Raw genomic sequence first — 27,579 nt, forward strand, 5'->3', positions numbered from 1 at the left:
TATCTAGTGTAAGTTCCACCTTGTTGTCATGGATCAGTTTAGGCTTAGTGGTTAGCATTGATGTTTTGCAGCGCTGGAGTTCTAGGTTCAAATCCGACCAAGGGCAACATCAGCATGGAGTTTGTATGTTCTCTCTGTGTTTGTGTAGGTTTTTTAAAGACACACTGATAGGAAGTTGAAATTGTGAACCCTATCTTTCACCGTTTTGACACAATCTGTAAAACGTTTTGGAGAATGTTGGTGCTAATGGTCTACAGGAAGCTAGCTTAAAAGGAACCTGTCACCATGAAAATGCTGTGTAATCTGCAGGCAGCATGTTATAGAGCAGGAGGAGCAGTTTTGTAGTAAAAGATTCAGTATAAATTGTTCTTTATCCATTTATCTCTCAGTTCTTTGCATGCTTAGGAGTTACTGAGCCCAGGGGGTGATTCTAACAGTGACTGATGACTATGTCTGTATGCATAGTCATAGAGGGCAGGCTGTCCTGTACTGTTAGAACCCCACGGGACTCGATTACTCCTCCTAAGCATTAAAAGAGGAGAGAAATACATCAATAAATTAATATTTTCCCACAAAACTATATTTCAGTATGCTCAGCTTATCCTCATTACTCTATAATCTGCATTTTCATGGTGAGAGATACCCTTTAAAAAGAGGAAACTGTATAACTTCTAGCAAGATGTGCCAAATCTGTCACACCGTGTGCTTTACAGTGATAAAATTGTTGCATGTTTTATTTATTGCAGTGTTTAAGTTTATGCTCACTAATAGACAGCATTAGTAAATGTGGATCATTTTACAGTATTTCATATTTCTCTTGTAAAAGGATCTGAACATGGCAAAGAAAAAATGGGAAGTGCGGAAGTTAAAAGATGACAAGGAATGGGAAGAGAAAATGGCTTGGGAAGAAGCAGATGAAGAACTATTGACCTACACCAGAGAGGATGCATATAATAAGGTAGATTCTGCCTCTGAGCGGCTTGCACCTTTCCACCAGTTACTAAAACACATTGGGGTCAGTTTATTATGAGAGTATTTTCTGAAGCCATTTTTCTGACTTGTTTATTTCTGGTGGGTTTTTCTTGCATCAAAATTTCTAAATGTTGCATACTGGTTCACACATTTGTTGCAAGTTGTACTCCACTTCATGCTCCATAATTTTTGGAGCATTTTTGTTTAGCTGTAAGTGGGATATACTTTTTTAAAAAGTTGCATATAGTGAATTAGGCATGCACCGCTGCACCAACTAAAACAAACCCACTTTGCAAGTCACTTTTGAAAAAAAGTCACATCATGAGCAAAATCTTAAAAATGGTGCAGGCATTTAATTAAAAAGATGCAAAATAGGAAAAATACATACCAGAATACTGGGGCACAAGCAGTGATAAATCTACTTCATTGCATTTAACAGGAAAGACCCTTTTAATAATTCTATAGAATGCTCAGGCACTAACTTATTGCCATTTAATGTCAAACTATGAAGTCCCACAAAGTTGTTCAGAATAATAAGCTTTCTGTTTCTAACAGGAATTTATCTATGACAATCCGGAGGGGCAGACAGAGGTGATGCCAGTAAGTGTCATAGCCTATAGTTTACTAGCAATATTTAATACTTTCATAATGTACAGTACACATGAAACTTTGTGCCTTTTTTTTTTAGATCTGGACACCACCCACTCCCCCACAAGATGAGAATGACATTTATATTGATTCTGTTATGTGTCTGATGTATGATACCAACCCTATCCCAGAATCTAAGCTGCCTCCGGTTTATGTGAGGAAGGAGCACAAGAGACATAAGACAGATCCTGCAGGTTGGTTTGTCATAATTAAAAATAACTATATTAAAGATGTATCCTTAGTAGGGGTTAAGCGGCCGGCCGCCAGCAAAGTCTGCGTGCTGGCCGCTTCCATTCAATTCTATGGAAGCGTGCTATTTAACACGGCTGTTTCGAATAGTGTTCGCTCATCTCTAATCCTTAGGACAGGATAGAGGATAAATAACTTATTGGTAGGGATCTGACTGCTGAGACCCCCACTGATCTTGAGAGCAGGGGGTTCTTTCCCTTTGCTGCACATTTAGCCTGACTGCAGCCAAGATCAATGTTGGCGTGACTTGTGGTGGATGGGGCACCCATACGCGTCAAAGGGAGCACTGGATACAGACAAAGTAAAGCTTTGGCCAATGAGATGAGTTGTTAGTAACATACTTTACCGTACTCAGTACCCAGATTAAGTGTGTATAGTGCTGTTTTGTGTGAAGATCCAATTGTTTTAAAATTTACAGTCCATTTTTCGTAATACCAGTTCCTTATAAAGAATTGTTTTATATGCTCTTTACATATTTAGCTGCAGGTCGAAAGAAGAAACAGAGACATGGGGAATCAGTGGTTCCTCCTCGCTCCCTGTTTGACAGAGCGACCCCTGGTATGTTGAAAGTGAAGAGAGAAGGCAAAGAACAAAAGAAGAATATCTTGCTCAAACAGCAAACCCAGTTTGCCAAACCGCTGCCAACCCTAGTTAAACCAGCAACTGAAACAGGACCTGATAATCCAGAGTGGTTGATCAGCGAAGACTGGGCCTTATTGCAGGTGCATGAACGCTAGCTCATAGTGAGAGTTTTATTTTTGACTCCTTTGGGTGCTTTCCATGCCGATACAGTCATATGTTATTAGTTATATGGCAACATTTCCAAAATACCACCATATCCCTTAAGAATGGACCAGGACTCTGCTGGATGCATACAAGGGAGACTAGGTAGCCTACTTTGGCCATGTTGGCTCAAGTTAGTCAGCTAGACTTCCTGCGTAACCTAGTCAATGAAATATATTTAGCTACTCATAACCCAATTATATTATATACACACTGATTCATGCAGCCATGGTACACAATACTTTGATTTTATTGTGTAAATGAATAAAAACACTTTCCAGGATACAAACATCTCTGACTTATCTTTAAGTGTGATTGGGGGTTGTTTGACCTCTGAGACCTTCACCAGCTAGTAAATAAAGGCTGTACCTAGAACTGCAGCCCATTCATTTGAATGGAATTGTTGGACCCCAACTGAAATAGTTTCTTATTTACTTGGCTCCTATTTGTTATTTTTTTGTATGAGAACTCAGTACCACCTACGGCAGATAGCATCAACATGGCCTTGTTATTAGAGAAATATTGAATGCATATATAGATACATGTTTAGATATAGCAGGGTATACAGATTTTGTGACGGTTTTCTTCTACATTAGATACCCTGTGCTGACACTCTCCTGACACTGCAAATGCATTAAGCTGTGTGTGTTCTTTTCATGAAATATTGAGATAATTGTATATCATACAAATGACACTATTAGACATTGTTGTACTGTGTCTCTTGCCTTTACAGGCTGTTAAACATCTCTTGGAGTTGCCCTTAAATCTAACAGTGGTATCACCGGCTCACACCCCAAACTGGGATCTAGTGAGTGATGTGGTGAACTCATGTAGCAGAATCTATCGATCTTCTAAACAGTGCCGCAGTCGCTATGAAAATGTCATCATCCCAAGAGAAGAAGGAAAGGTGAGAAGTGTTTTATTGCTCTACAACTATAAGATGAATAAATTATCCTATCAATAAAATTCTTACAGGATATATATATAGGTTAGTTGGGTGTTTATTCCCGGGGACCCTAAGTGTAGCCAAAAATTGCGACTGAAGGAACACCTGTACTTTCTCTCTCTCAATAGACTTGACTGGAGATTGCACAGATTGCATAAAGGCTGCTTCAAACTTGTGGGAAGAGATGATCAATATTGATAGTGTTTTATTACTCAAATTGTTCCTAAGGTTTCATCAAAGTTAGCATAAATGAATAGTATAGTGTGTGTTCAATTTTTGCCCATTATATGACGTATATTTTGCATTTTAGCAGTTTTATCTTATGCAGACTCCTTCTCCAATACTGAGAACTGGTGGGTGGAGATTCACTGCTCTAATATGTACCATAGACTTCACACAGACGTGAGAGAGTCTTCTCCATAATCCATTCATTGTCAGAAGCAGCAGCATCATAAGAGAGATTATAGAGAAGTGTGAACAGTATTAATGTCAGGTGCTAGAAATGTCCTATTTAGCTCCAGCAGCCTCTGTCTATTCCTGTATGTCTTCTCTATCACTCCTACTCTCTTCTCTCAGGTATATCTCTATACAGTTTTAGGTAGGAGGACAGATGAATTTCAGGATTCATGAGAAATAGCGATATGAATGTCAGTTTGGGGTGGAGAAGAAGATACAGATAATTGGAGAAGAAGCATTTTTTATGCATTCACTTGTTGTATTAATTTAGGTAACGTGTGTTACAAAGTCATTTACTTGTAACCATTGTCCCTTTTTATTAATAGCTCATGTTTGAAGCTAACCCTAAGAAGAAAACGAAGAGTATATACAAGGTTTGTATGTTTTCTCTCTATATATGGATTAGAATTTTATCTTACCACAATAAAAATCTAGCATTTGTAAGGCCCATTTCACATCTTCGTTTGGGCCATTCCGTTCCCCTCTCCACATGAAAAATGCAAAGAGAAATGTCCTCTCGCATTTTTCACGTGGAAACCACACGGACCCCATTAAAGTGTATGGGGTCGGCGGGTTTCCTTAGGTAACCGCTTTTTTATGCGGATTAGGTTTCCATTCAGGGGGACCCCAAGCAGACTCCCCAAACCAAATAGAAACCCATGCGCAGATGTGAACCGAGCCTCAAGCAGAGGATATCAGATCTTCAGACATGTTTAAATCCTTCATAAGCCTGTCGCCACAGCATAATAATCCGGCTGGAAGCAGATTACTTGGAAATAAACAACGTTCCCCTCGTCATTGAGTGATGATAAATTCTAATCATTTTCCAATTATGGTTTATCCACAGTTGTCACAGATTAAATTAGAAATATCGCCAGCTTCTACATAAATTTAATTTATTGGGGGAGGGGGGTAATATTGTCTGTTATACATATTTCAAAGAAAATGAATTTTGTTCAATTATATCAGTATGATATGAAATATTAATAGAAAATCTCGCAGCTCATTTTGTTGCATCTTAATACTGTGGCAGAATATAATATTATAACACTAAAAATAAGTTTATATAACTATAGTTGCTCTTGCTTCTGTCACTTTGGCGTGAAACCATTTTGCCGCACTCTGTATTTGCAGTGTGCAGTACTGTGGATTATATGCACTACTGCTAACTACATAATAATTATGTATGAATAGAAGCAAAATTAAAATTGTCCTTGGAAATTGGATATTGAGCGCAATAATCTTTACTGATAATATACATTATAAACTCCAATAAAAGATATCATTTAACTCTATGTTGCCTGTTTTTACACACGACTAACAAGGTGCCACAATTTTATTGCTGTTTGATAGTATACTGGCTATGTGTAGTGGACATACAATATAAATATATTTTAGCGCTTGTACAATGTCATACAATAATAATAAGATCTCTGCATGTTCAATCACATTATGCAAAGCATTACAATAATATAAGACTGGCAAAGTAAACTACCAATTCTGAATTACCAGCTCATTGAAAATCTGTAATAACAGATGTGCCATTAACTGAGAGTATGGTAGGAGCATTGTAGCATGCTTCTATTTTACAGCAGTTGTGTATATTATTTCCCTATTATATCGTAATATAGGAGCTATCTTATTTATGACAAAATGGCTATGTTAAATGAAGCATCATACAGTAAACACTGAATGCAATTGAAATATGTAAAAAAAAAGTGTGCTTTTTGTATAAAAGGAAAATCTGTATCCAAAACAGTAACTCATGTTTAAGTGGAGTTTGAAGGTCTTCCTCTTCCACCCATGAAATTTTAGCTCACTGTCCATCCCAAGCACAGTACAACCCTTAGGGCATATTCACATGACTGAGTTACAGCTTGAGTTTCAGTCCATGTGTTAGCCGGATTTACCATCCTGCACCTTATTCCAGGAGAAGGACTCCTAGTGGCCTTATAGTTATTTACGCTGCTAGGAGTCTTGGCCTCCCAGCGACATACAGTCCTGTGCTATAATTGGTATGGGACAGAATGGCGCTGGAATGCAGGAACTCTACTGCTAGGAGTCACTCTTTCAGTATACTGCTCAGGCCAAGAAATCTGCTCAACAGATGGACTCAGTGTCAAGGCTGAACCTTAGTCATGTAATTGCGCCCTTAAAAGGTTTTCCAGGATTTGAATGACCTGTCTTTATGATAGGTTATCAATATCAATTCATTGGGGGTCCAAAACAGTGTATAGAGCCAGAAGTACACAGCAGATTTACAACACTTTGGCTCTCATTAAAGGGAGTGTGATCATTCTGATACTGATGACCTAGCCTAAAAATAAGTCATTCGTTCCAAAATCCTGAAAACCATAGTAATATGGTTAAATAACAATTCAACTTGAAATGGAATTATTAGCAATACAAATAGACAGATAGGTTTGGGCTGGCCCTCCAGAGTACCCAGGTGGACTCTGGTTGTGACATAATCATGGGCCCCAGCAGAAGTCAATAGACTAGGGTCTATTTCTTGTTGGATGATTCATAAATAACTTGTTAAATCTAATGGATCCCCAGTCTGACTATATAGATAGATAATAGATAGATAGATAGATAGATAGATAGATAGATAGATAGATAGATAGATAGGAGATAGATCAGATAGATAGATAGATAGATAGATAGATAGATAGATAGATAGATAGGAGATAGATAGATTAGATAGATAGATAGATAGATAGATACGATAAATAAATAGATAGATAGATAGATAGATAGATAGAAGATAGATTATAGATAGATAGATAGATAGATAGATAGATAGATAGATAGATAGATAGATACGATAAATAGATAGGAGATAGATAGATGATAGATAGATAGATAGATAGAAGATAGATTATAGATAGATAGATAGATAGATAGATAGATAGATAGATACGATAAATAGATAGGAGATAGATAGATAGATAGATAGAAGATAGATTATAGATAGATAGATAGATAGATAGATACGATAAATAGATAGGAGATAGATAGATGATAGATAGATAGATAGATAGATAGATAGATAGATAGATAGATAGATAGATAGAAGATAGATTATAGATAGGAGATAGATAGATAGATAGATAGATAGATAGATAGATAGATAGATAGATAGATAGATACGATAAATAGATAGGAGATAGATAGATAGATAGATAGATAGAAGATAGATTATAGATAGGAGATAGATAGATAGATAGATAGATAGATAGATAGATAGATAGATAGATAGATAGATAGATACGATAAATAGATAGGAGATAGATAGATAGATGATAGATAGATAGATAGATAGAAGATAGATTATAGATAGATAGATAGATAGATAGATAGATAGATAGATAGATACGATAAATAGATAGGAGATAGATAGATGATAGATAGATAGATAGAAGATAGATTATAGATAGATAGATAGATACGATAAATAGATAGGAGATAGATAGATGATAGATAATAGATAGATAGATAGATAGATAGATAGATGATAGATAGATAGGAGATAGATAGATAGATAGGAGATAGATAGATAGATAGATAGATAGATAGATAGATAGATAGATAGGAGATAGATAGATAGGTAGGAGATAGATAGATAGATAGATAGATAGATAGATAGATAGATAGATAGATAGAAGATAGATTATAGATAGGAGATAGATAGATAGATAGATAGATAGATAGATAGATAGATAGATAGATAGATAGATACGATAAATAGATAGGAGATAGATAGATAGATAGATAGATAGATAGATAGATAGATAGATAGATAGATAGATGATAGATAATAGATAGATGATAGATAGATAGATAGATAGATAGATGATAGATTATAGATAGATAGATAGATAGATAGATAGATAGGAGAGAGATAGATAGATAGATAGATAGATAGATAGATAGATAGATAGATAGATAGATAGATACGATAAATAGATAGGAGATAGATAGATAGATAGATAGATGATAGATAATAGATAGATAGATAGATAGATAGATAGATAGATAGATAGATAGATAGAAGATAGATTATAGATAGGAGATAGATAGATAGATAGATAGATAGATAGATAGATAGATAGATAGATAGATAGATAGATAGGATAAAAATAGATGATAGATAGATAGGAGATAGATAGATAGATAGATAGATAGATAGGAGATAGATAGATAGGAGATAGATAGATAGATAGATAGATAGATAGATAGATAGATAGATAGATAGAAGATAGATTATAGATAGGAGATAGATAGATAGATAGATAGATAGATAGATAGATAGGAGATAGATAGATAGGTAGGAGATAGATAGATAGATAGATAGATAGATAGATAGATAGATAGATGATAGATTATAGATAGGAGATAGATAGATAGATAGATAGATAGATAGATAGATAGATAGATAGATAGATAGATAGATAGATAGATAGATACGATAAATAGATAGGAGATAGATAGATAGATAGATAGATAGATAGATGATAGATAATAGATAGATGATAGATAGATAGATAGATAGAAGATAGATTATAGATAGATAGATAGATAGATAGGAGATAGATAGATAGATAGATAGATAGATAGATAGATAGATAGATAGATAGATACGATAAATAGATAGGAGATAGATAGATGATAGATAATAGATAGATAGATAGATAGAAGATAGATTATAGATAGGAGATAGATAGATAGATAGATAGATAGGAGATAGATAGATAGATAGATAGATAGATAGATAGGATAAAAATAGATGATAGATAGATAGGAGATAGATACATAGGAGATAGATAGATAGATAGGATAAAAATAGATGATAGATAGATAGATAGATAGATAGATAGATAGATAGATAGATAGATACGATAAATAGATAGGAGATAGATAGATGATAGATAATAGATAGATAGATAGATAGAAGATAGATTATAGATAGGAGATAGATAGATAGATAGATTATAGATAGGAGATAGATAGATAGATAGATAGATAGATAGATAGATAGATACGATAAATAGATAGGAGATAGATAGATAGATAGATAGATAGATAGATAGAAGATAGATTATAGATAGGAGATAGATAGATAGATAGATAGATAGATAGATAGATAGATAGATAGATAGATAGATAGATACGATAAATAGATAGGAGATAGATAGATAGATGATAGATAGATAGATAGATAGAAGATAGATTATAGATAGATAGATAGATAGATAGATAGATACGATAAATAGATAGGAGATAGATAGATGATAGATAATAGATAGATGATAGATAGATAGATAGATAGATAGATAGATAGATAGATAGATAGATAGATACGATAAATAGATAGGAGATAGATAGATAGATAGATAGATAGATAGATAGATAGAAGATAGATTATAGATAGATAGATAGATAGATAGATAGATAGATAGATACGATAAATAGATAGGAGATAGATAGATGATAGATAATAGATAGATGATAGATAGATAGATAGATAGATAGATAGATAGATAGATAGATAGATAGAAGATAGATAGGAGATAGATAGATAGATAGATAGATAGATAGGATAAAAATAGATGATAGATAGATAGGAGATAGATAGATAGATAGGAGATAGATAGATAGATAGATAGATAGATAGGAGATAGATAGATAGGTAGGAGATAGATAGATAGATAGATAGATAGATAGAAGATAGATTAATAGATAGATAGATAGATAGATAGATAGATAGATAGATGATAGATTATAGATAGGAGATAGATAGATAGATAGATAGATAGATAGATAGATAGATAGATAGATAGGAGATAGATAGATAGGTAGGAGATAGATAGATAGATAGATAGATAGATAGATAGATAGAAGATAGATTATAGATAGGAGATAGATAGATAGATAGATAGATAGATAGATAGATAGATAGATAGATACGATAAATAGATAGGAGATAGATAGATAGATAGATAGATAGATAGATAGATAGATGATAGATAATAGATAGATGATAGATAGATAGATAGATAGATAGATAGATAGATAGATAGATGATAGATTATAGATAGATAGATAGATAGATAGGAGAGAGAGAGATAGATAGATAGATAGATAGATAGATAGATAGATAGATAGATAGATAGATAGATACGATAAATAGATAGGAGATAGATAGATAGATAGATAGATAGATAGATAGATAGATAGATAGATAGATAGATGATAGATAATAGATAGATGATAGATAGATAGATAGATAGATAGATAGATAGATAGATAGATAGATAGAAGATAGATTATAGATAGGAGATAGATAGATAGATAGATAGATAGATAGATAGATAGATAGATAGATAGATAGATAGATAGGATAAAAATAGATGATAGATAGATAGGAGATAGATAGATAGATAGATAGATAGATAGATAGATAGATAGATAGATAGAAGATAGATTATAGATAGGAGATAGATAGATAGATAGATAGATAGATAGATAGATAGATAGATAGGAGATAGATAGATAGGTAGGAGATAGATAGATAGATAGATAGATAGATAGATAGATAGATAGATAGATAGATAGATGATAGATTATAGATAGGAGATAGATAGATAGATAGATAGATAGATAGATAGATAGATAGATACGATAAATAGATAGGAGATAGATAGATAGATAGATAGATAGATAGATAGATGATAGATAATAGATAGATAGATAGATAGATAGATAGATAGATAGATAGAAGATAGATTATAGATAGATAGATAGATAGATAGATAGATAGATAGATAGATAGATAGATAGGAGAGAGATAGATAGATAGATAGATAGATACGATAAATAGATAGGAGATAGATAGATAGATGATAGATAATAGATAGATAGATAGATAGATAGATAGATAGAAGATAGATTATAGATAGATAGATAGATAGATAGATAGGAGATAGATAGATAGATAGATAGATAGATAGATAGGATAAAAATAGATGATAGATAGATAGGAGATAGATAGATCCCATTCAATTAGTTGTAGCTGTTCATCCTTGTTTTTCTTAGGTGATAACAGGGAATGAAAGCTCTTATGCCAGACTCCAGCATGGTAATATAGAGAAGCAATGAATAAGCAGGCAGATTTATGCTGCCAGGTGCTTAAAACAATAAAGCTAATCTCTCTAGTAGCTGTAATGGCTGCCACTGCCTGTTGTCACTTTTAGGAGAGAACAAGCATTTGTAATAAAGAAATGACTGAATCTACTCCTAAAAGTCTTGAGGGCCAAGAACAGATCAATAATTTATATGTTATATATAGATTCTGGTGATTTATTGTTTTCAGGTGGACATGCTCTTTAATATCTTTGTAAAAATGGTCTTATAAAACACAATGATATTGCTTCTCTACAAGGCTATATTGTTCATTAATGCATCCTTTCACCTTCAGACTAAGAACAGTCGCCCCCTCCGGACCAGTCAGATCTATGCCCAGGATGAAGGTGTGACTCACACACAGCTATACACCAACCGCTTTGAACTGATGAAAATGACAGCAGGGAAGCGAAGCCCACCCATTAAGCCGCTGTAAGGACTTATTTTATGTCAACAAGTACAGCTTTATGGTCTTGTCACGGGATGGTTAGAGTCCGGCAATAGGCAATGTGTAATATATATTTCATGTGGAATGTATTCTCTAACCTGTTGTAAACATCAGTGTGTAGTTGGCTGATTCGGGTCTAGTGTGTTAGCACATTGTATGCAAATCCCTCTAACTAGTGAGGACCAGTGAGGACAATGGGTGGAGATAATCTGATCAGTGTCTCCAAGAAGATGTTGGACTGTGCATTGTTCAAAAGAGACAGGGAGTCTGCTCTCCTTGGTATAGGTGAGGGGGGAAGGATCTGTGACTCAGCCCTTCCCACCCACAGATAGAGGAAGTAACAGTTTAGTATATAGATGTAGCTAGCAGTTAGTATGTGTTAGCAGGCCTGTGAACAGCTCTGAAGAGAGCCAGGATTTAGTTACAGGACCAGGGAACCAAAGCTATCATTGAGTTGTGACTTCTGTGGACTTATTGTTATTATGGTTGATGTGACCGCCGCCGGCTACTAACTTTGTGGATTACAATAAATTGCTGTTGTCTCCCGACCTCTTGCGTCCGTGTTGATTCAAAAGACCTTCCGGAGGAAGACGTATACCTTTGCTCCGTGACAGGTCTCTTAGGGTTTTCAATGAAAGACAGAGATCAAAACAGGACACTGAAAAAATAAAGTTGATCTGGAGCTGATAAGCGAGTGAAATCCATAATGGAAAGCCAAAGCTTTGCCTTTTTGCCCCAGGGAGGTGGAGGACTGGAAAATGAAGAGGAATCTGGAATTCCTCTTCAATTTCTGCCATCTGATCTGATCCGTAAATTCCAATATTAATGTTCTGCTGTTCATTTATGAAGTGTCATCTTCAGATTGGTTGGACATGCCTTTACACTTTATACACAGCATTTTGTACTATTACATACATGGGTTTAAACCTATGTAGAGCCATAACATTAAAGCGAATGTGCCACCAAAGCAAGTTTTGACACATGCTCATAGCTTACTGATTGATGGGGGTCTGCCCACTGGGACCTTCACCAATCTCATCTCCTGTGTGTGAATGGAGTGGCAAGTCATGCGTGAGACCCCCTCCTAATGGTAATTGCAGGTAGATGGAATTGTATCTATTAACGCTGGCTGTAAAGGTACGAGAACATGAATTGTTGTAAACTTGAATTCCTGGGAAGGAGCTTCAGAAGTGTTGTATAATACTGAGTTTGAATATATTTAGATTTAATATTTAGTTCAATGTTTTATTGTATTTTACTTTTCAGCCTGGGGATGAACCCATTTCAGAAAAATCCAAAGCATGCCTCTGTACTTGCTGAAAGGTAATTATCTACATATAGTAGTATGTAAGACTGATGCTAATGTCTGTCTGGGATATCTCCACTATTATTGCCAGAATTAACTTGCTACACCTCTTACCTGCAGTGGAATAAACTATGATAAGCCTCTGCCTCCTATTCAAGTGGCCTCTCTCCGAGCTGAGCGCATTGCCAAGGAGAAGAAGGTATTATTTACTCCCACTTCATTGCTGCTAGTCATTAACATGGACGCATTTCACAGAATACTTGTGTTCCCTATAATATAACACGACTGAAGAATCTTTTCTTATAACTCTGGATTGTGCCATTTCTGTGTTATTCCTCTTTACTAAACCAACATGTCAGCAGAGGCAGTGGGTCCAATAAACCAATGTGCAGCTTAGAATATAAATCACTGTACATATGATACCTAGGACGCAGACGAAATGGGGGAGTATATGCATGCAATAAGTAGAAAAGTACCTGCAGTCCTAGTGCGGTAAATGAGGAATTAGAATCAGCAATTTATTGTTGATGGTGGTTGTAAACCAATGATACTTACTGACCATTTTTAATATGAGAAAAAACGGTTACTTGGACCACGCTGTTCAACAGTCCCATATAAATGTTATCTCTTAGACAGTGTTTCATAAGCAACTAGTACTAACTGAGATATTCAGCTATCGTAACAGTTTGGCAGCAGTCACATGCTAGTCTCCTCCTCAGCCTGCAATATTATATACTATTTTTTTTTTATATTATAATATGATATTTCTAAAAGATAAAATGTGAAGCCACTTCTTTAATAAATAGGTTAAAGCCAATATAACCATTCTCCTTTTATACACATAAATGATACAGTACTTTTCTCTCTGCATTTCTCGCCCTGTTTGGGCGGAAACCACGTGGACCCAATTAAAGTCTATGGGGTCCGGAGGTTTCCGGAGGTAACCACTTTTTTAAGAGGAGTAGGTTTCAGTTCAGGGGGGTACCCAAGCAGACCTTTGAACGGAAACCCGAATACAGATGTGAACCTAGCCTAACTTGGCCTCTGTTGGAGGATATGTTTGCTGTATACACTGGGCGTTTTTCTAGAAAACAGCAAATGTGAACAGAACCTTGTCAGCAAGCACCACATGAGTTGAAGGCATAACCTAATTCAGCAGTCACTAAAGTATTTTGACCTCTGACATCTTTCTTGTATAATGTAAATGTGCAGGCATTAGTAGAGCAGCACCACAGGTCCCAACAACAGACTGGTCCTCAGGCTCCACAGCAGGCCCTACAGAATGGGCAACAATCATCAACCCCAACTGTTCAGCCTGTCCAGGCTCAGCCTCAGCAACAAGTGGTTCAGCAACAGGTCGTCCAGCAGCCACAAGCAGTAGTTGCCAGTCCAGCTGTTACAAATGTACCAACCACTGCAGTGCTGGTAAGATGTCACCATAACCATATTGGTTTTGTGTTTCCAATTCTGATCTAGAGCTTCAAAACAAAACGCACCCACTATATTCCTAAAAAAAAAAAAAATTGTACTGTGAGCAAACAGTGGAAGTAAAACTTAAAGGAGTTTTCCAATTTCTAAGTTCAATATTAGATCTGTGGGTTTCTGGCACCTTAAACCCGCAGAGATCACCAATACCAATGCAGCGCTGCTCACTCATGGTACAAACTATAGTAGCGAATGTAGGTGCTGCAGCGCTGCCATATGAGACCCCCATAGATCTAATATTGGTGGCTTATCCTAAAGATAGGTCATCAGTCTTAGAAATCAGATAATTTAGAGTTACAAGTAAGTAAATGTCCCTGACGATGATCAGGTAGTGTCTAGCTAAAGCACTAGATGTACCTTTCCCAAACAAGAACTACCAGATCAGCATTACTCTATTACTCTTTTCATTTTAGTGGTATTACGTTATATTATTCAGACATGGTTTTGTAATGTATGGGGCCAAGAAGGGATATGTCTCTGATAAACTGACTGAACTAATGTAATATATATATATATATATATATATATATATATATATATATATATATATGTGAAAAAACGAAGAAAGATATGGGTGGGCACTCACCAATCAGTAGACGGCATTTTCTTCTTTATATAAAAATAAACACTTTATTGAAATGTGATAAAACAAGTCCTCAGGGAGGGAGAGATGACATAGTTGGCAGAAAAACAGGCAACAGCCGTTTCGCGTTAAGTCAAACGCTTTTTCAAGCCTAGTATGCATACTAGGCTTGAAAAAGCATTTGACTTAACGCGAAACGGCTGTTGCCTGTTTTTCTGCCAACTACTGTATTTTTCGGACTATAAGACGCACTGGACTATAAGACTCACCTAGGTTTTAGAGGAGGAAAATAGGGAAAAAAAATTTTGAAGCAAAAAATGGTAAAATATTTAATATATGGGAGTTGTAGTTTTGCAACAGCTGCAAGGCCACATTGACAGGTGACCCTGCAGCTGTACGGGGATGCATAGAGTGTTTTTTTTTTGCGGGGCCAGAAGTACTTTTTAGTTATACCATTTTGGGGAATATCTATTTCTTAGATCACCTTTTATTGAAAAAAAACCCGGTGGTTTATGATATATGATTTTCTACTTTTAGATATATATATATATTCTAGGGACAGGAGGTGATTTAGAACTTTTATTTATTTCATATTTTTATTATATATTTTTAAAGTTTTTTTTGTTTTTTTTTACTATTTTATTCCCCCCCGGGGGCTTGAACCTGCGGTCACTTGATTGCAAGTCCCATAGACGGCAATACAACTGTATTGCCGTCTATGGGACATTCTGTATATTAGTATTACGGCTGGTCATAGACCCAGCCGCAATACTAATACAGCAGTGACAGGCCTGGGAGCCTCATTAGGCTCCCGGCTGTCACCCGAACAGGTCGGTTCCTGCGATATCGCCGCGCAGGAGCCAGCCTGCAACTTCACAGGTACGGGGCCGGTGGGGACCGGCCCCGGGGGAGAAGGGGCCACCGATACTGACCCGGCATCCGCTGTACTAGAGAGGCGGATGCCGGCGAGGGATAGACGCTGGCACAGGTGCCGGGGCCTGAGACATCGCTGCGCTCCTCTGCCCTGCATGAAGCCAGTGGCGGGGGGACGGAGGAGCGGAATAGCATCGCCCCTGCCGCTGCTGGCTTCATGCAGGGCAGAGGAGCGTAGCGATGTCTCAGGCCCCGGCGTCTATCCCTTGCCGGCATTCGCCTCTCTATTACGGCGGGTGCCAGGCGCCACATTCGGACTATAAGACGCACCCTTCTTTTCCCCCCAAATTTGGGGGAAAAAAAGTGCGTCTTATAGTCCAAAAAATACGGTATGTCATCTCTCCCTCCCTGAGGACTTGTTTTATCACATTTCAATAAAGTGTTTATTTTTATATAAAGAAGAAAATGCCGTCTACTGATTGGTGAGTGCCCACCCATATTTTTCTTCGTTTTTCCATATCCTTAACTGTTGTTCCAAGGGTTGTGAGCACCACCTTCTATCAGCAGTGTTTCCGATCTACAAGGATTTATCATTAATCAGTGGACTATCAAAAATTATGCTCATACTATTGGAGCGAGCAGTGCCGTCTACTTTTGTCTCTTGATATATATATATATATATATATATATATATATATATATATATATATATTATATATATATTTTACTATTTATTAGTAACAAAATGTATATGCAGTTATTATGATGCTTTTGTCAAAAATTTGCCAAGTTTTGGCAAGTCTGTATATTCCATAACTTTGCTTGTGTTTGTACAGGCTGGAACCATTAAGACAGCAGTAACAGGAGCAAGTATACAAGCCGGTAAGATCACCAAATACATATCAGTATGCTACAACAAAATATGAAGGAGTCCTACTAGGCACCAAATAAAATATGTATGTTCTATGTATGTTGTAGTCCTCTGTGACAATTATATAGCTATAGTGTCCTGCTAGCTAAGTGATCAGTATGGAAAGGAGATATATAGGATCAGTCCTTTACAGAGTTTATATCTAAACATGCAGGAAAAGCATAGAAAGCCTTTACTGACAAACTGGTTTATCTGGTGTACATGCAACAAAAGTGATGTAAGCCATTTGTTTATAAATGTCCATAAACCAAATTTTATCAGACACATATACCCTGTCAGTTCTGTCAGTTAATAGACGGATTCCCCTGCTCAGCATATTTATCTCTGGGCCACAGAGGAGAGAGCATATAGGGAGTGTTTCTTATTCTGGAGAACCATATCTTGCATTGCACAGACCCAGCCCGCTGGTTTAAATGGTCACAATGCAATGCTTAATCTCCCCTGTGGTGGCACTGCTGCGAAATTGAACTCTTACTGCAAGTTCTCCCACAGATTACAACAGATAGTTTGTCATTTTATACTGTAAAGCACAACCCTCCTGCCTCAGAGTGAGTTTTTTGATGTGTCTCTTCTTTCTTTAATACGTGGTATTTTTAATTACAGCTGCTGTGAGTGGAAATGTCATTGTAAATACTGTTGCAGGAGTCCCTTCTGCCACCTTCCAACCTATCAATAAGAGACTGGCATCTCCTGTTATACCAGGGACCCTTACAGTAAGTAAAAAGTAATATGTTCCAAAATAGGCATTGAAAAACCATAATCTGCCATACAGATTGCGGTTTACAAGAGTATGGAATTTACCTTTAAGGAGACAACTCAAGTCAAGTGTCAAGTGAGGGGAGCATAGTGCTTTTCTTCAGCATACCAATAGGGATGAATGAATCTGCAGTGTGCCTGAGCAACCTCTGCTCCATCGAGATGGGGGTACAAGGGACCCCCCATTCTTGTGATCTGTGTAGATCCAAGCACTGAGACAAGGCATAAGTTGTAAACTTTAGATTTGGTATACCTTTCATTTTTCAAAAGGCCAAAATATATTACAGTAAAAAAAAAAGCAAAAAAAACTTGCAGATCTTTTGTAGGATATTCAGGTAATTTTAAATTTTTTCAAAACAAAGTATAATTAGGTTTTCATTAAAACATATCTGAACTGATTGATTGCATTTCTCTTAGGCTCCTGGTGGGGCAGCACAGGTTGTGCATGCCCAGCAAAGAGCAGTAGCCACTTCAGCGACCCCTGCAGAGATGGTCACAATAGCTACAAACCAAGGTGTACGAGCAGTAACTCCAGTGACTGGGGGAACTGTGGTGTGCAGCAGTATTACCCCTGTCCAGACACAGGCCCGGTCAATTGTTACTCAGGTGACAACAGGTATTGAATTATTGTACTGTATGTTTTAATATCCTTTTGTCTTCTTCCAATTATACAATGTTCTCTGACTTCATTTTGATGTGCCCATTGACTTTCCAGCTACAACGGCTGGGGTTCAGCTTGCAAGTAAAACCATCACTCCAGCTCAATTCCAGCTTCTTCGACAACAGCAGGCTGCCCAAGTACAGGTTCCCCAGATCCAGGCTCAGTCACAGTCCCCTGGACAAATAAAAGCTGTTGGGAAATTATCACAGGTAGGTTGGCTACAGTTTGGTTTTCCATGCTCTTTACATCTTCAGTAGGTTCATAAATACCCATTGCATATTCTTTTATTGGAACAAGGAACAACTACTCAAATTGCAAAAGCAGAAAATGCAGCTTCCACAACAGACATCCCAGTCGGTCACTCAACAGCAACCGCAGCAGCCAGCTCCGCAAAGTGCAGCACAGGCAGCACCTGCACAGGGGCAGCAGCAACCCCAGGCAGCACCAACACAGCAACAGGCCCAGCAGCTCACTGCAGTCACTGCACCAAGAGCTGGAGCTGTACTCACAGGAGCTGTTACTAATCTGCATGTGGCTCGTCTGGTAAGTTTTAACAGTCAGTATATAATAATAACAATGATCATTTATAGGGATAGTATAAGATTTAAGAATAATCCCTGAATTGTTCCTAAATCAGTGCTACAGAACCATCCATAGGTTATGTGCAATATTGCAACTCAGCTCTTGTTTCTAACCCTGTACAACCATTTATTTATTTATATGTACAACCTTGGTACTTATATAAATGTGTATGTCAGTGAGTGTTGAGGTTGTGATGAATAAGCTATAAGTCAAGTGGTTATTCCCATTTCATGGCTAAAATAGGAATAGCCCTGCCTCTGGCTCCCAGAAATGGTAAGGACTTATGGAGACAGCTGGCAATGGCTGCTCTATACTCTCTGTAACTCCTGTAGGGACAAATAGAAGTTACACAAACAGTATACAACAATAAGTTACACTGTATTCATAACCCTCAACCACCTCATGGAGGTGGAGAAGGAGCTGCAGATTCCCATCTAGACCATGGTTAGCTGAGATGGGAATACCCCTTTAAACAGTTCTCAGTTGTTATAACGGAAGATCCATTCCAACAAACAATACACAGGAGAAAAAAATCTAAAACCCAATAATCATCTTTATTAAATCCAAAAATTCTAAAAAAAAAAACACAATTTGTAATATAAGGCCATATCACCCATAGAAGACATAAGGTTCTAGATCAATGTAGTTTGAGCGCATGAATAAGTGCAATTATATAATAATTCCCAAATATACTATAGTAGTAAGTATAGAATATAGTATAGTAGTAAGTATAGAATATAGTATAGTAGTAAGTATAGAATATAGTATAGTACTAAGTATAGAATATAGTATAGTAGTAAGTATAAAATATAGTTTAGTAGTAAGTATAGAATATAGTTTAGTAGTAAGTATAGAATATAGTTTAGTAGTAAGTATAGAATATAGTTTAGTAGTAAGTATAGAATATAGTTTAGTAGTAAGTATAGAATATAGTTTAGTAGTAAGCATAGGAGGCTTTTTTCCCCATTGATTTCAATGGGTTCCACGCAGAAAATGGACCCGACATGCCATGTATCAATCATAATTGATGCCATGTTTCCATTTTAGGCTGCATTCACACAGAGTAACGCCAGGCGTCATTTGTGTGTAATTTGTGTGTCTTTTACGGCCGTCATAAAACGTTTACATAGAGTTCTATAGGAAAAGACGTCTGTAATTTACTGCCGTCATTTACGGCCGTCATTACAATGACGGCCGTAAATGACGGCCGTAAATGACGGGGTCTTTTCCTATAGAACTCTATGTAAACGTTTTATGACGGCCGTAAAAGACACACAAATTACACACAAATGACGCCTGGCGTTACTCTGTGTGAATGCAGCCTTAGTATGCTTTGTGTGATTTTAGTATAATTTTTGTATTGTTTTCTTTTCATTAATCACTATCTAACTAATTTCTCACCTTTTGTATATTGCATTTTTGAAAAATTGTGAGTTTCTAGGGAAGAGTTAATGAAGTCAATTTTTCAGCTTCAGGCTCAGGGGCAAATCCAGGCCCAACCAGGACAAACCGCACAAGTGGCACTAGCAAAGCCTCCAGTGGTGTCTGCTGTTGTGTCATCCACAGGGGTAACCACACTACCAGTCACAGTGGCAGGAATTAGTGTTGCTATTGGCCAACCACAGAAAGCTGCAGGTATGTTATGTAGCTATTACTTATATTTAGCAGATTGTAATAATTTGTACAAATACTTTTTTTTTCTTATTGTTTGAATTGTTTGTGTCCCTTTATAATGGGGTCAATTACAACAATTACAAACATTTGTAATGCCCTTTTCTAAGTCCAGTGGTTGACTAAACAGTATTTTGTGGCATCCTATGATTTGCCTTCAAATGAAGAGATGTGTTTTGAGTCTTGATTTAAAATGCTCAAGATGAGATGTCTTGGATCAATCCGGGTAACACATTCCAGAGATTCGGGGCTGCATGGTGAAGGCTCTGGCTTTAAATAATTTATTCTGGATCCTGGAGATGGATAGTTTGTGTCTGCCGATCTGAGAGGTCAGCAAGGATTATGGGGCTTCAGAAGTTCTTTTAGGTAGTCATGACTTTTATGAGTTTATGGATTTGAAGATCATCAAGCAAACTTTGGCTGGTATGACAGATTCGTTTTCAATCAGATTGTAAGCCCTTCAAGTTAGCTTTGTATTACTGAATCAACTATTTAAAGGAGTAGTCCTGTATTGTAAAGTGATGGCATATGAACCCCTCCCTGGTCCTAATATTGAAGGATCCAAAGCACTGGGTCAATGCCATCTTTTGTTTTTCCCACACCGAGCAGAAATAAAAAGTCAAGGTCTGCTTTGCCAACAAAAATGTTCTTAGGGTTAGGGCAGGTCCCAGAAGTTAGACCCCCACAATCATAAAGTGATGGCATGTCGTAGCAATATGCCATTATTTTACAAAATAAGACTACACTTTTAAGAAATGAAATAGTAATAAATAAAAACTAATTTAAGGAAGGTAATTACAAAGGCAAAGCTATGCTTTTATGTTAGCAATACATTGTAAAGGTCCTCATCTTCCAACATTTGTCTTATAGGTGGGCAGACTGTGGTTGCTCAGCCCTTGAATGTACAGCAGCTCCTGAAACTAAAGCAACAACAGCAACAACAAAAAGCCTTGCAGTCTGGAGCATCTCCAGGACAGGCCTCTGTGCAGCAGCAGAAGGTAAAAACAGGTTCTCTCCTAGATGAAAATGAATTGTGCAAAGAAAAAAAATCATTATTGTGCCTTTTACAGATTTCCCATAAACAGCAGCGCTCCGTGCAAGTGATATCTTAGGAACTGCGGTATACCTTATGGCGGGAGTGCTGCTACTGTGCAGGGAAAATATTGAAGGGGAGTCAGTTTAGCATCCCCTTCAATATCAGTGGGAGTCCCAGTAGTTGCACCTCGGCCACTCAGAAACTGATGGCTTATTCTTGGTTATGTAATCATTTTGTGTGGTGGGATATACCTCTTACGTCAGTATTCATGTGTCTTCTTCATTATATCTATAGACATTAAGTTAACATTATTGTTTGTATTTTCATAGCAGATAACTCAACAAGTCACTGTTCAAGCTCAGCAACAACAGCAACAGTCCCAACAACAGAAGCTGACCTACGCCACTCAGCCAGCCATTAAAACACAATTCCTCACCACCCCTATCACCCAGAATCAGAAGTCGCCTGGTGCCCAACAAGTACAGGCTCAAATTCAGGTATAGGTAACAAAGGCAGGCATGCTTGGCAATTTACTCATTCACATAAGTCATGCATAAAAACAGCTATAGATGTTTTTCAACCATTCATATCTAACCTCTGGTAATGCAGCCCTTGTTAGAATTTTGTCAGCAATGTACATGGAAAGTTATGTTGTACAATATATCATTTAGATGCCCATGTCACAGCAGTGTCCTTTTTGTGGTGAACATATATATATATATATATATATATATATATATTATTGCTGTCCTTCAACACATTCTGCAACATTTCATAGTCAAACATGTATAAAATGTAGTTAGCAATTGTAAATATGCTTAAATAACTAAAGATTGAGAGTTCTCAGTAGTTGATACCTTTTTTAATGGCTAATAGAGATGAGCGAGTACGATCCGATGAGCCAATCCGAACAGCACGCTCCATAGAAATGAATGGATGCACCTGGTACTTCCGCTTTGACGGCGGCCAGCCGCTTAACCCCCACCGTGCCGGCTACGTCCATTCATTTCTATGCGAGCGTGCTGTTCGGATCGCCTGATCCGAACAGTACTTGCTCATCTCTAATGGCTAACAATGGTGCATCGAACACTGTATCCCTGTATAAATGTGCTTGCCTTCAGATATTGTGTTATACCAGCCTGATGAAGGAATCAAGTTATTCCGAAAGCTTGCAATATGTCATTTTTTGTTAGCCATTAAAAAAGATATCAACTACTGAGAACTCTCAATCTTTATATGTCATATCCTCTGGCTAATATGGTACAAAGATAATTTTTTTTTAAATAACTAAACTAAGCTACTAGAAATACCGGCAATAGTCCCATGCTAATTTACATCGCTTTAACCCTATTAACTTTCAACAGACATTATAGAGCAGATGAATCACATATACAGTATAAGTCAACTTTCATTACAACACAAGCCTGTAGACTGTAACAATGAGAAGCAGGTACAGATCTCAATACAGAAGCAAGGGAAACAATGACAAAATGCAGGATTTCCAAAAAAAAGGAGACAAAATGTGTTAATAAAGTAACTTATAAAATGTATTAATGACACAAATACTGCCAGAAAATGAAAAGTTGTTCAGCAGTTTAGTTACTTTTTAATATCCTGAAAGAAGCCACAGACAAAAATGACAACAAAGTGAAGCATCATCACATTTCCATAGTTTTTGTATGTGAATACACATTCATTTAAGGCTAGGTTCACATCAGCTTTTGGGTTTCCCTTCGGGGGGTCCGTTTGGGGACCCCCTGAACGGAAACCTAATCGGCTTAAAAAAAAACCTGTTACCCGTGGAAATCCACGAACGCCATAGACTGTAATGGGGTTCGCATGGTTACTGTTCGGTTTCCACCCGAAAAAGGTGAAAAAACTGTGTTTTGTGCTCCACATTTTTCATGTGGAGAGGGGAACGGAATCCCTGTACAGAGTGCAAGAGCTGATGTGAACCGAACCTTAGACTAATCTTGGCAAACCTTTAAATTAATCCTGAACATTCAACAAAGGTGAAAATGGAAGTGACAGATAGAGCAGAAGAAAGGAACAGTGATGGGTAGATGTGAAGAGAAGGGATGATTGAAGATGGGCTAATAACATGAGATGGATGTCCATAGGATACCAATCTCCTATGTATATGTAAACATTCAGGGTTAAGTCAAATGGTTAAGAGTCACTGAACATTTGTGTTGGTCATGACATATTCTGTTCAGGTCACATAGCAAGCTCTTTAGTTTGGCTCTTGATGCCACTAGGGGATTGAGCTGAGAACTAAAAATCAGCAAAATAAGGCTTCAAGACTTTGCGGATTTGCCATATTCTGCCCTTGTATTTCATATCTAAAATTCATAAAGAGGTCATTTCATCGCTTCATCATCTGCTCATTTCCTCAAGGTTGCAAAGCTTCCTCAGGTGGTCCAACAGCAGGCAGCAGTGGCTAGCATCCAGCAGATGGTACCAGCCACTCAGCAGGTCAGTGGTTTTCTCCATCATAAATGCAATTCATATTTCTGTGTCATACCAAAGAGTTTGGGTCATGCTTCATGCTATTTAGAATACGTGTGTTATTATTGAAAGAGGAAATAATGATATAAAGAGGAGAAATAAATGGATCATACTGTAATATCAGCCATGTAATTATTACTCCAGGTCCAGTCCCAGACTGTTACACTGACCCAGGCTACAGCCGCTGGCCAGCAGCAAGTTCAAGTCCTACCAGCTGGTTCAACAGCAGCCCAAGTGGTGCAGCAGAAGATCCTCCAGCAGCAACAGCAGGTGGTGGCAGCGGCATCTCCACAGCTTCAAACCTCATCAAACCAGAGCCCAGCGCCAGCCTCGGCCACTGCAGATGCACAAAATCAGCAGGCAAAGCTCCAGGTTCGAGCATCTACTGTCCGCATCAAAGCCCCCACCAAGCCTAGCTGAGGAACCAGCAGGGATGGAGGAACCTTCAAGAGTGTGCACCTTCAGAAAGTTCTCATACTAAGCACCTCTCAGTAGCTTCTAGTGTTGTGTTTTTTGCTGTCTGGGAAAATGTTTCATTCATCCGTTGATATTTTAATGTTTAGAAAATGTGAAAAAGTGAACAAAAGGGATATGAAAAAAACTCTTTGCCCGTCCTGAACCATCCACAGAAGATGTGACAAACTAAAACGTGTGACATTAGCATCCAAGATGGTTCTTAGACGAAAAGGAATGGAAGGGAACCTTTTTCCTTTTTTAGATACTCTCTTGGTATTTTTCGATTTTAGCTTTTCATTTTCCACGAAGCCATCTTCTAATCTGGGGAGGATCATGGTGCATTGACTTAAGGAAAACAAACCCAACAAATTTTGCAGTCTATTTGCATTTATCCTATTACTAGTTCAGAGTCGGGATATTACTCTTTAGGTTTCTGGTGAAACATTTCAGTTCTCTAAAAAGGGAAGAAAATTGAAGACTTGCCATTGCCAGTGCTTGTCCACAATCCATAATGGCAGGTAAAGCTTTAAGCAGCAGATTGTATTGTGCTGTCCCGTAGGAGGATACAGTAATGGGTACGTGACTGACCCTTTGTGAAGCATCACTGACCTGAATCCAGCTGCATTGCCAGTGTCTCTGCCTGGTAAAAGACATTGTAGTACAGCATGCAGAGAATAAGCTGCTCTGGTATGATGATGAAACTGTGTGGAATCCCACTAAAGTGCTGTATCCAGATTTACAGCAGAAATACTAATGTTACGTTTTGTTGTTTTGCACTTTTTTGTTCTTCATTAGTTCAGGTGTAAGTCCGTATGTTTTGTTTGTTTCTGCTTTTTTCATGTATTTTTATTTCTTTTTAAATATTCAACTTGCGCACTTTGGGAATATCTTATCTTACCAAGAGACCTTCATGGTTTAATGTAAAGTAGACTTTTTCAGTCTTTTCCAGTAATAATAGTAACAATTGAGCTATCTGGTGGCCACTACTGAACAGATAAATAAGAGAAATGAACAGTCAATGCTCCAGATACAGCAGATGTTTTATAGACAACCATTGTCAGTAAGAAATTTGGACTTTAAATGTTGTCCATTTTGGCTCCATATTTCTGTACAGGTTCATTTCCTAATATATTTGTACTGGGGATTTATATTTTTGACACAAAGCTCGAATTGCTCTGTTTAGCCATGGTGTTAAAAGGAATATATCATTGGCTATAGTGACTTTTAACTAAGCATACCTTTTACTCATTAATTCTCCCAGCCGTTTTTTAATTAGCCGCTTTTATTGATATGCTAATTAGACACCACCGAGCACCGGAAGTCTTTGTGATGTTCTCTGAGCACCGCTTGTGTGATATGTGTAAAGAACGGGGAGGTGAGAGCAGGGAAGGCTGATGTCATAAGCAGTGCTCAGGGAACATCACAGAGACCTCCATGTGCACCGTGATGGATAATTACCATATCAATAAAAGTGGGCTCGTTCAAAATTGGCTGGATGATTAATTAATAAAAGGTATGTCTGGAATAGCCTCTCTAAAGGCTATGCAAATATATACTTAGTTAAAAATCACTATAGCCAATGATAGACTCCCTTTAAATAACACATTTTTAGTTGCATGTAGCCACCACAAGGGGGAGCTTTACAGCTTACTGCATTGAGATTCATTTTCAAGTTCAGAGGAACGCTGTATACAGTAAACTCCGTCAAAAGGCATCAACTTTTTTTTTTTTCAGGGGGTGTCGTGAATTTGTAAAAATACTACTTTATTCCAGCACCACGCTTGTTCAAGGGTTGTGTGTATCATTGCAACTTTTTTTTTTTTTTTCATTTTCCTTGATAGCCCCTTTAACTCACTGTATGAGTGACGGTACTAAACATGTTTAATAGCGAAGCAAAGTATGAACCAGTATAAAGACTTCCCAAATACACACTTAAGTTACCGTGCACGTCACATCTTTTGTCTTCCTGCTGTTCGACAGAACCCATAAAGCCTTAAATGGTGTGTGTTTCCTGTACCAAAAGCAGCTTGAGGCATTTTGCTGAATGTATAACTAATGTTTAGCATCATGCATTTCTAAATCCACAGATATTTCCCCATTTGTGGTTTACATTAGAAGCCTGACGTCTTATGTTTGCACATATTTAATGTGTCATGTAGAAAGTAGATGTCTGTACTTGTTAGATTTTACTATGATGTATAGTTTTGCATAGTGTAGTAGAATTTGTTGTACGTGTGTAGTTATGCTATCACTTTTAGACAGCATATTGTTGCATTATCTTTTGGCAAAGGTTGTGTACATTTTATCATATTGTAAGCACCTGCAGCTCCCAAGTTTACTGTGCCACTTTATAGTCAAACTGGCCATACATGATGTTCTCAGAACCAGCTAATATGTATTGGGGTCTCCTGACATCAGATGTCAGCGAAGTAAAGGATTGGATTTCAACATGCCTGATTCTTTGTTCTCAGGGCAGATAAGTCACTACTAGAGACGTTAGCGGTGACTTTCTCCCCTCTCTCCAAGCAGAATACCTAGACTCTCGGCAAAGCTGAGTGTGCGTGAGCATGGAGAGGTTCTAAAATGTATGGCCAGCTTTACATGAAAGAGATTAGTACGAATGCTTGTTCCCTCAGTGGAACTGAAAAGAAACTTGAATGAAACCTATTGTATGTTTCTGGGGGAAGGGGGGTCCCTAATGTCCTGTTTTTCACCATTTTATTTGTATGTGCATGAGTGTTTGTGATCTATTGAGGTTTGTCTGTTTTTTTCTTTTTAAAATTGAAATGTGTTTCTTTTGTTTTATATCTCTCTATATATATGTGGATAATTTAAAATATGACCACCCTTTTACTGCTGGATATGTTTGCATTAAATTATATGTCCCTTGACAGTAAAAAGGTTAAAAGCTTGGTTTCCTTAAACCATACTGTGTTCAAAATGTACATATACAATGAAAATACATTTGTACGTGCTGTAGATCCATAGTGAGTGATGCATAGCACATTGCCAGTGTAATAAACTGTACATTTTTTATAAACCTC

The 27,579-nt window shown here is 37.2% G+C and overlaps 1 protein-coding gene across 3 annotated transcripts in view; it reads left to right on the top strand.

Annotated features, from left to right (window-relative positions):
* LOC142203603 (E1A-binding protein p400-like) overlaps window positions 1-27,579 on the top strand; it is a 102,369-nt gene extending 74,790 nt beyond the window's left edge. For 2 of the 3 annotated variants that reach the window (XM_075274488.1, XM_075274496.1), the window contains 20 exons: window positions 827-958; window positions 1,528-1,572; window positions 1,661-1,814; window positions 2,350-2,591; window positions 3,386-3,559; window positions 4,381-4,428; window positions 11,535-11,671; window positions 12,954-13,010; window positions 13,114-13,192; window positions 14,206-14,418; window positions 16,771-16,816; window positions 17,469-17,578; window positions 18,039-18,237; window positions 18,337-18,491; window positions 18,580-18,825; window positions 20,334-20,499; window positions 21,406-21,533; window positions 21,901-22,068; window positions 23,969-24,046; window positions 24,224-27,579. In XM_075274488.1, coding sequence (XP_075130589.1) covers window positions 827-958; window positions 1,528-1,572; window positions 1,661-1,814; window positions 2,350-2,591; window positions 3,386-3,559; window positions 4,381-4,428; window positions 11,535-11,671; window positions 12,954-13,010; window positions 13,114-13,192; window positions 14,206-14,418; window positions 16,771-16,816; window positions 17,469-17,578; window positions 18,039-18,237; window positions 18,337-18,491; window positions 18,580-18,825; window positions 20,334-20,499; window positions 21,406-21,533; window positions 21,901-22,068; window positions 23,969-24,046; window positions 24,224-24,499 — 2,853 coding nt within the window. In that variant the 3' untranslated portion in view covers window positions 24,500-27,579. The remainder of the gene's footprint in view (window positions 1-826; window positions 959-1,527; window positions 1,573-1,660; window positions 1,815-2,349; window positions 2,592-3,385; window positions 3,560-4,380; window positions 4,429-11,534; window positions 11,672-12,953; window positions 13,011-13,113; window positions 13,193-14,205; window positions 14,419-16,770; window positions 16,817-17,468; window positions 17,579-18,038; window positions 18,238-18,336; window positions 18,492-18,579; window positions 18,826-20,333; window positions 20,500-21,405; window positions 21,534-21,900; window positions 22,069-23,968; window positions 24,047-24,223) is intronic. The other variant, XM_075274502.1, reaches the window with a different exon arrangement.

This window comes from Leptodactylus fuscus, chromosome 1 (genome assembly GCF_031893055.1).
Source record: "Leptodactylus fuscus isolate aLepFus1 chromosome 1, aLepFus1.hap2, whole genome shotgun sequence".
Classification (NCBI taxonomy): Eukaryota; Metazoa; Chordata; class Amphibia; order Anura; family Leptodactylidae; genus Leptodactylus; species Leptodactylus fuscus.